This window comes from Aphis gossypii, chromosome 2, assembly GCF_020184175.1.
Source record: "Aphis gossypii isolate Hap1 chromosome 2, ASM2018417v2, whole genome shotgun sequence".
Taxonomy (NCBI): domain Eukaryota; kingdom Metazoa; phylum Arthropoda; class Insecta; order Hemiptera; family Aphididae; genus Aphis; species Aphis gossypii.
The window spans coordinates 7,651,520-7,662,490 of NC_065531.1; the positions used below are offsets into that span (position 1 = coordinate 7,651,520).

Consider the following 10,971-nt stretch of genomic DNA (forward strand, 5'->3'; position numbering starts at 1 on the left):
TCCGGTAAACGGGCGGCGGCGGCGGCGACGACCGACGGGAACGTTGGCGGCACTGCACCGGTCGGCTAAAAAACGGCGGCGCGAGCTTTACTCTTCGCCTGCATCCCGCGCGCGCACCTCCGAGAGCTTTTGTCCTGGCGCGCCGGGCGGATTGATTTACAGCTTAATCGGGCTTACGCGTATTATTGATTCGCCCACGCGCGCGCGGCGTTCGACCGCCTGGCCGGGCGGCTGCAGTAGTTGGCGGCGGCCGGACAGCAGCTGCACGTCGTCTCGTCGCTATAAATAAAACGGTCGTTTTTCGGTGTGGGATCCGAACCGCTGACGTCGGCTGGACAGAGTCGGACAGTAGTGCGTCGCGTGTACCTGTCCGCCGCGAACGAGCATCGCATCGAGTCGACGGGGTGTCTATACCGCACACAGTGTTGTACGCGGACGTCCGACCGGAAACGAATCGGTGGAGGTAGGTGATTTTTTCCGTGCGCAAATATTGGCGGTGACTAGTATAGAGAAGTATAACAGAGTATAATAATACAATATTATAATATCGAGCAGTGTACTGTAGGTAGGTGTACCCAAAACCAGTGCTAATAAATTTTGGATATTATAGAAAAATTCGACAGTGTTATTAAATACACATTGTTCTTACTGCGCATCTTACGATTGTCGAGGAGGAAGTGTTTTTTAAAATGGTGTGGAGAAAGTTTTTTTTTTTTCGTAAAATTAAGGACAATATTCTAGAATCGATAATATAATAATTATATCGTATAGGTAGTATATATAGGTACTCCGTGGGTACGCATCAGCGAAAATCGGAGGACGGACCCCACTGGAGGATTTTCTAAAATAACTATTGAAATAGGTAATTATTTTGATTTTGTCCTCACGAGAAAAGGACTTTGAATATTTCCTTATTCAAAGTGTCTCACTCGATCGCAGGGACAATTATAGTTGATGATGTGATACAAGGCTAATCGGTCGAGATACGATTTAAAATAGCGTCTCCACGTCCGCGGGTAGACAGCATCCAACATCGAATAGCGCCGTTTTCGATATCTGTACACACGCACATGGTCCAATCGGTGGTGGCGGATCCAAGTGATGAGAACGAGAGGGAATGGTACGAACATTGAATGCCGTATTGCCGTGGCGTGACGAAGGGTTAATGATTTCAATATAAATTGCCTCTGAGATTTTCGATTTTTTTTTAAAGCGAGAAGGGAGGAATGTTATTTTTGAAAAATTAGGCGTATTATGTCGTGCGCGATACCTTTTTTTTGCGTTTTTATTATCCTTGTAATTATATTGGGCACTTTTACACATGTCAGGTACCTACACGATTACATTTTAATTCAACACTATAAACGTTATTAACGTTATTCGTATATGCATTAATGTAATAACTCATAACTATAATAATGAATAATGTGTTTACTGTTTACGTGTGGATAATGATTCGCAAGAGAATTAAAGAATTTCCGTGTAAATGTATAGTAATCGTTATTTACATAAAACCTTTCGCGGCTACAAGCGATAATTCCTATAAATATCTATCTGTGCCTAAGTCTAATACAGTTTTGTGCCGACCTTCCCCCTCTTTCGATAAAAAAGTTGTGCTCCGAATATTTGACTGCGATCAGCGTCTAATCGTTTTATTATAAATGGATGTATATAGTTTTTCCTTGCACGAGTAAATGGACAATTTTCTATCCCTTCACGACTTTTTTTTGGTGTATTTTCCACCCAATATATTTTTGATGCGTACGATGTTCCCCCAAATTTTTTTTTTTAATTATTTTTTTTCATAAATACAATAAATTATAATTGTAAATTTGTAAATGTAATTATATATATTTACTATATGAAGCTAATAGATTGTCTACATAAAATAAAAATGGCTAAAAATTCTGACATAAAAACGATACATTTTGTAAAAAAACATTTGACCTCTGATTCTTTTTTTATTTCTAAACACATATTTTTCAATGTTACTTTATTTAATACAGTATGTTAGACGTTAGTACTATTATATTTTATCTAGACAATATTTTAAATATTATTATTTTTTATTGTTTCAAGTAGTTAATTTATCAAAAATATGCATTTATAATTTATTACATTTATTACGAAAAGAAAATAATTTCATATAATATTATATTATGTATCGAAAATATATTGTGTGGAAAATGTTTACGATTCCCTTCAATCCTCGTTAGTTTTCAAAGCCAATGCCCTATAATACGTATACGTAAAAGTTTTCCCACTTAATTGGGCTGGTATAGACGATATATAGTCAGAGTTTGAAAAAGTGGAAAGCTTGCGTGGGTAGTGTTTACTTTAGCCTAGCCATTCTAATTACGTCCATGTTTATACTTACTAATTGTATATCCTATTTGCAGGATTGGTAAGGCTTTTATATTTTCCAAATGGAAAAATATTGTAACTACTATAATTTACTCATTATTTGTTGTAGTAAATACTCGTATTAGATGTAATTAAACTATCATATTCTAGCCCGTTAATAAATAAATAATAAATACATACGGATACGCAGAGCTTGACCAACCAAGGTCATTCAAATTCATGATGTTGGTGTTAATGTAACATTTAGTCTATACTCTATAGTAAGAAAATAATAACACTGGCAACAATATTAGCCATACTAAATAATGAATAAATATCTATTAAATATTGATGAAAATATTAAACGTATTTTAATGAGCACGGTATAACATAACACTAATATGGCCATAAGCTGTAGAGGTAATAATCTAATAACTGTAATATATAAAATAATAGTTACGGGCCAACTACTATGTAGCGTCCGATACTTGCAATAGCGAATTTTTACGAAGAACTTTAGATATTTTTAATATTATGTAGGTATTTTTTGCATTTCAGTATTGTGACAATAATAATAAATGACAGTTTTACATTAATTGTTTAGTATTACCGAAAACGTAACCTGCTTGCATAATATTAATATTTAAATATATAATAACATATATTATTATTTATTAACTTTAAACTAAACTCGAAATAAAATTATATTATTGATATTTCATAAGAAAAAATATTTTATAAAAGTCTTTAGATACTTTAATAGATAAAATGTAATAATCCTAGTCATATGTATTATGTTAGTATGTACCTATTATTAACCTGCTAATTTTTCTTATTATAAGTCCATTTCAATTTTTTTTTTTTTTGGAAGATCCCAAGAGTATTTCAAAAATGAGACCCAGGGCAAAATCTAAAACTTTCAATTGTCTTATGAGTATCTACAAATGTATCCATGTGGCAGTAGGTATTTGTATGTGTATATACAATGTTACTGTTATATAATACATACCTATTATTATAATAATTAGTTCTGTTAAATCTAAAATCGGAAAGGTATAAACGGAGTGAAAATTTTAAAAGTTTACAGTGGGTAAAAATAAAATACTAAAACGTGAAGTAGGCATTTTAGATTTATGTACCTCGTATTTGACCCGAGTTCGACGCCCATCGAAAACGTGATACTTCCTGTGTTAATTGTATTGTAAGTTTTGCAAGTATTTTTTTGATGTTAGCGTTTTTCCATCAATTACTAGGTGATTGATAGTGAGTAGAAAATTTAAGGTGCACTTCTGAGGTGATTGGTAGGTATCTGATCCCAGATTAGACTTATTCCAAACAGAATAATATAATATATTATATACTAATATTGTATTCCGATGTTACTGATTACGGTTACAACTGTCTGCAGTATACTAATCTAAAAATAATTAAATTAGCTAAAAAAAACCAAAGTAATTATTGTTTTATAATTTAAATTGACTAGTAATTTTTACTTGAAACAATAATTTCTTATGTTTAAAGTATTTTTTTCGCCATAAAAACATTATATAAATTTAAATTTTATCATTGGTTTTTAGAAGAAAAAAATGTGTTTTTCTAAATGTAATTATACTCACTATATGCATATATTGACTATATACATTTAATATACGTCCAATGTACATTGTACGTATATACCATACCTCGAGATTAAGTTAAAAATAACTTAACATGTATTTTTCATGTTTCAGATTAAAAAATGTCAGTCATAACTATATGTAAAGCTGTCGAAGAAATGAATACGTTTAAAAATCAACCAAACACCAAAATTATAAATGCTCCTACTTTAACAAAATTATCTGAGAAAACATCAGTAACTGTGCCGTCTACATCATCCGTCCAGTCAAATCAGATATTGCTAATTAATAATGCCGAAGGACAACCCGTATCTGGTATATTGCTACCTTCTAATCATTTCATGTTAAAATTGAATCAAAACCAGCACCAACCCGAATCAGATCCTGATGATAACACTGAGCGTGAATCTACTTCAAAATATTTTTCAATGAATAAGAGTGAAAAGAAAATGTTTAGAGAAACATTTTTTCGTACACTTCTCGACTTTATGCACGAAATCGTGAAAGATGGTCGCATTGTTAGTTCTTCTGATCATATTTGGGAACGCGTTGCTTCAAAATTAGATAATATACTTAAACCAAAAAGTATTTACAATCGTTTTATTCTAAATAAACATTCTTGTAGAACAAGATTAATTGAAGCATATCTTAAAGACCCTAAAAGTCAAACTACAGACATATCCATACTAAACCATATGATGAAAACGGATATGCACCATGAAGTTGTTGAAAAAAGACCAGGTCATGTTGATAATGAAACATTTTATGATGCTTTGTTCGTTTTCAAAGATAAGGTTCTTAAGGATGGAGAGGTGGCGCCAAGTGTGGATTCTGTTTGGAATCAAATCTCAGCACATTTGAACTATGCTTTAAAGCCCAATAGTATCTACTTGAGATTCAAACGTAATACACACAACTGTCATAAAAAATTGCTTACTCATTGTAAACTTGACCCCTCCAAAGCCAAGACTTATGACGTTCCTAGTCGAAAATTTGTACCATCCGTAGAAAAGCTACAAAACAAAGTAAAAAAGAAAAGTTTGAAGTTTGAAGATTCTTCTAAATTTTTCAAAGCATTATACACTCATAGGAAAAAAATCATACAAAATGGATCAATAGCAAGATATAATAATTCGGTTTGGAATGAAGTGGCAAAAATGTTAGATTACGCTTTGCAGCCATCTGATGTCCATTCAAAATTTATTCGTAATCATGACTTATGTCAGACTAAACTTATTGAGGCGTGTAAGGAAGATGAGAATTTCACTCCATTAGTGGTCCCAAAATTGAACAAGCCTAATAGTGTATCCGATGAAGCTTTTTTCAGTGTGTTATGTAAATATCGCGATGATATTTTACAAAATGGAAGTGAAATAGCTAAATTTTCAAATCCTGTTTGGACTCAAATTTCAAGAGACCTTAATGATACGTTAAAGCCAGCAACTGTATACTTCAGAGTGACAAGAAATTCTCAACTATGCTTAAATAGACTTCTTAAACCTACTGGATTATTAACCGACAATACTTACAAAGACACAATTAATAAAGATCAGTTTTTTGAAACAATATGTTTGTATAAATATTCAATAATGAATGGTGATCAAGTTGTAGATTTAAGTGATCCCGTTTGGAATGAGATTTCTCTTCGATTAAATTCTGAATTATCTCCTGAAGTTATCTACGACACAATTTCTAAGGATAAAGATTTGTGTAAGACAAAAATGATTCAAGCTCTTAAAACAGAACGCAGTGTGTTTTCCGGGGAACAGCTTGAAGTATCTGAAAATATGACTGAATTAACACCAATAGTTGAATGTAATATTTCCAATGAATCGAATGATGATTTTATTGAAGTTATTAATGAATTTAAGGATTCTATTTTATTAGCCAATGGACAAATAGCATTGAAAGATGATCCTGTATGGAAACAAATATCTAGTCGCTTAAAAGATCTGAATGCAGATGATGTTTATTCATATATCATTAATGATTATAAAAATTGCCGCACTCGACTTTTTGGTAATACTTCTGTTCCAAAAAACGACTTATTTGAAGCTATATTTGCACACAGACAATCAGTTATAAACAATAATATTATTGCAAATATTAATAATGGAGTTTGGACAAAGATTAGTCAAAAAATAAATTATGCATTAAAACCCAGAGACATTTATATGAGATTCATTAAAGATATAGACGGTTGCCGAACAAAGTTGTTGAAATATTCAAAAAAAGACTTTTGCCGTTCTCAAGGTATTGATAAAGATAAATTTTTAGATGTAATAATTAACCATAAGGACTCCATACTTAAAAATGGAACACATGCTAAACCCAGTGATCCAATTTGGAGAGAAATTGCATCTAAACTTAATTTTTTAGTAAAACCATTAACGCTTTATAATAACTTTATGTTAAACAGACATAATTGCCAACAGAAACTTTTAGAAGCTTGTGAAAAAGATAAAAATGAAGTAATTTCCTCTCCAATTTCATCAAAAATTACTTCTCAAATGGACCATGACTATACAAAAGGTGATGCAGACACTAGTTTTGAAGATTTGATATCTATGAGACAAAAAGTTGGCTATGTGCAAGAAAATGACTTTATTGGAGCTTGTATAGTGTTTAAAAATAGATTGGTGAAAAATAACTGTATAGTGCCTTCTACTGATAATGTCTGGAATGATATATCAAAGCACCTTAATTATGCAATCAAAGCTAAAACAGCTTACTTGAGGTTTAAACGCAACACTCATAATTGTCAAGGGAAATTGTTTGGAAATTTTCAATTAAACGATGTTTTACACGAAGTAGATGAAGAGTCGTATTCTGTTGAAGACCAAAGCATTGAAGATGAGATGTTCTTTGATGCAATATCAATTTTCAAACATTCCATTATCAATAATGGTGTTTTTGCTATGGAATCTAGTCCTGTTTGGTTAGACGTTTCAAATTTAATGAACAATTTACTCTCTCCGGATGAAGCATTTTGGAAGTTTCGTCAAAATAGTGATTCATGTAGAACGAAATTAATTAAAAAGTGTTTAGCAGATTGGACTAACGAACCTTCTTCAGTAATTAAAAATCGAATTCAAGTAATTAAATCAAAAGAAACATCGTGGAGAGAAACTTTAAAATCTGAAAAAACTGCAAGGATGGATAAAAGAAATTACACAAAAACATCAAACTTGAGTGATGATGTGTTTTATGATGCCATTTATAAATATAAAAATGATATATTTCATAATGACTTGATTGCAAGCTGTACAAGTCCTGTATGGACAGCTATAGCTAAAGAGTTAAACAATGAGATGGAACCATCATCCGTATACTTAAGGTTTCGGAATAACATGACCAAATGCAACTTGAAGTTTGCAGAAGCCGCTCAGAGACACAACACCTACCAATTAAAACAAAAACATAGCCAAGTAAAAAAACAAAAATTATTATTAATTGAAGATAATTCTAATGAATCATGTGATCAACATATGGTTATGGATAATGATGACGAAGAAATTATAGAAATTGATTCTGATACAGAACAGTGTAAAATTAAGGATTACAGACTTATCCATAAAACTATACCTATGGAAATAGAGTTACAAACAGTTAAACATAAAAATAAATGAAAATTATACTTTCAACAAATTCAGTCTATTGGTCATAGCCAACCTGCGAATGATAAATAAAACTTATAAATTATAATTAATCTTAATTTGAAATGGAATTTAATAAGGATCTCTTAAATAAATATGTTTTTTTTTTATTATTTTTTAAGTATACTTAATAATGACTGATTAATGTTACCTGTAATTTTAATTTGACTAATTTGTTTACTTTATTTTTATTTTTATATTCTTTTGTCTAACTATGAGGTTGTGCAATATGTGTGTTCAATAATATGTCCTTATAGGCATTTTACTGCTTTGATTTGTTATAATTTTTTTATTAGACCAGTTTATTATATTTTTATAATTTAAAATATTTATTTAATTGTGATACCTACCAATATATTTATTTTAAATGTGAATTCAGTATTCAATAGATATAGGGCACAATTATACCTACTTTTTGTCACATTATTTTATACATATTTTTGTAATTATATACATTTAATATTTTTAATATAATATAACTATTAGTTAAAAATCTCTTAAAATAAAATATTAATTTTTTTCGTTCCAGGCCATTTGTTATTTTAAACTCATTTTAATTCCATATAATGATTTAAATACGTGTTTTTTGTAGAATTCAATAAATACTACCATTTAAAATATAATTTGTGTATAATTTCGATTGTTTATGTAATTATTTATGTAATTGATAATTGATTTAATGTATTAATTTTATTAGTACACTTTGTATACTAATTAATAATTATAATATATTAGTAGGTTAGAAACCTAATTATTACTAGCTGCACTTTATTTTGGAATACTTAACAATAAAAGTAGTTAATAAATAACCAGTTAACACTATACTATATCAGATATAAAGACTCTTCTGAAGAATCAAGTCTGTTCCAAAATAGTGATTTGGTTAAGACTGACCACACCAATCTAAACTTTTTATTGGATAGTACAAATATTTTTTTTTACAAAATTTATAACTATTTAAAGTAATTATAAATCATAGAACTTTCGTTAAATATTTTAGATAAGTATCTATTTGATTATTTATACAGATCTCAGAACTTTACAAGTATAATAGACTGTGAGTTATTAATTTGTCTAGCTAAAACAAATTTAATGTCCATATTTTCTTTTTAGTTTTCATCATGTCCAGAAAAAATATTTGAAAATAAGTTATTAAATATCTATTTAATATATTTTCCATTTTAATATTTAAATTAGTAGGTAAACATAAAACAATAAGTTAATGTATGGGTAATCTAATATTCTATTATTTACCTATGTGGCTATGTGTATAGAATAAAAATAAATTATTAATTTTTGAATATCAATTAGCAACGACTACTTATTAATTATTATAAGATAATAATTACTTAAAAGGATTAAGTGAATAGAAACAACATTTTGTGTAGTATTTAAAATTTTAAAATAATGTAAGCCATTGATTGATTTTTGAATAATATTAGACATTAGTTATATCTTTAAATCAATTAATTATTTTACAATTTAACCAAAAAATTATTATTTTTGTTTGGTAAGTAATAAAGATTAGTAAATTATAGTCATGAAGATAATTATTATTGTTTTGAAAATGAAAATTATTTAATATTATATATTTTACATGGATATTTGTTTATTGAAAAAATACAGTTACAAAAGTACAAAACACGGATAATGGTGTATTCATTCGTTTTCTTTGGGTTTAAAAGGGGGACTGCAATAATCATACAAAAATAAATTACTTTGGTCAAAACGATTTTAAATTATATCTTTCTTAAATATAAAATTATCAATTAATGAAAAAAACATAAATTTAAATGTAACCTAAATGGTCTTCATTATACTAAAAATCGCTTTGGTTGAAAGTTAACTTATAGTAAATTTGTCATATGTTAATGTGTTAATAAATCAAATGAGTTAAAATTCGTTTGAATCAAAACTTACAAGTTTGTCAAAATCATTTATATCGCTTAAAGATGCTTGAAAATAGCGACAACAGAATGTGTATAATGAGTTAAAGTGAGTTGGTGATCAATATTCATTAACATAATGTGTCTGCACCAAATATCGATTAAAAGTAAATTATTGATACAAAAATAATATTTCCAAATTAAATTCGGGCACACTAATATCAAAAATATTAAATAATATTATCAACGTATGAATATAAATGTATAACACAGCCAACTGTAAAGTATTAAAATTATAAGTTAAATTATAAAATTATAAGGAGATTTACAAGTACAACCCCATTATAGACTAGATTTTAGGTCCTTACAAATTATTGAAATTAATAAATGATGCTATTTTTTATTAAATGTTTCACAGCCTCACGAGTATAAGTTTAAATCAATATATTGTGCAATTTATCTTAAGTATAACATTATATTAGTTCCCTCGTGCAAATGTACAATATTATAAAATAAAAATCATCATAATTCACATTAAAATTAAGGTAAACATCGTAAAAAACCAATACCAATAGACAATTATGTACAAACGTCAAACATAGATAAAGCTGAATGTTCTTCTTTTAAGTTTGGAATTCTCTCTAATTTTAAACATCTTAACACAATCCTGATGAACACATGTTTGTAATTTATTAATATTGTACTATGTATATATTGTATAGCTAGGTATGTTTAGCTTTGAAGACAACATTATAATATTCGGATGTTACGTCCTCCTAAGGTTAGGTACTTTAATTGAAATTATTTAATTATAAATTTACTAAATCTAAGTGGTCATAGTACCAAGTTTTGTAATTAGTATAATACTGTAATAATATACTGAATCAAAGTGTTGATTAGGCCATCAAAATTTTCCAAAAATAGTTGTGAACATTTAAAGGAATAATACAGTTTTCTAATTGTTTATTGATCCATTTTTTAATATGTCATAAAAGATTGTCTATAACGAATAAACACATAATTTTAAATTTATTTACTTTTATTTATCGGTGATCATTAAATATAATAATAAAAAAAACAATACATTATAACTTAAAAGATACGCTCTGTATATAGTTATAAACACACCGTTAAGCCAATTAGCCATTATTATAATCGTTATACTTATATATTTGGTTAAATTATTCATGGAAAGAAATAACCATACAAACAACTATTCTCAAATCAAATAAATTTAAAGAAAATAATGTAAAAAGTATAGATTTTGTTAAAATATATTTTAAAATTTATTTGAACGTTTCATTTGCGAAAAAATAATGATGGAGGACTGGAGAAACATTTTTGTATTATAAAAATATTATTTTAGTTTTTGATTATTTTGTAGGATTTAAAGGTATTCAGGTACCTACATTTCAGTCTTCATCAGTTCTTGCGAATGTGTACCAATGATTTTCCAGTAAACAAACTCAA

General features: G+C 28.7%; 1 protein-coding gene across 1 annotated transcript; it reads left to right on the plus strand.

Annotated features, from left to right (window-relative positions):
* Positions 1-204: 204 nt before the first annotated feature.
* Positions 205-9,259, plus strand: LOC114125753 (uncharacterized). Its single transcript, XM_027989521.2, has 2 exons — positions 205-463; positions 4,074-9,259. The coding sequence occupies exon 2, from the start codon at positions 4,082-4,084 to the stop codon at positions 7,586-7,588; it is 3,507 nt and encodes a 1,168-aa protein (XP_027845322.2). The 5' UTR covers positions 205-463; positions 4,074-4,081; the 3' UTR covers positions 7,589-9,259.
* Positions 9,260-10,971: the final 1,712 nt, after the last annotated feature.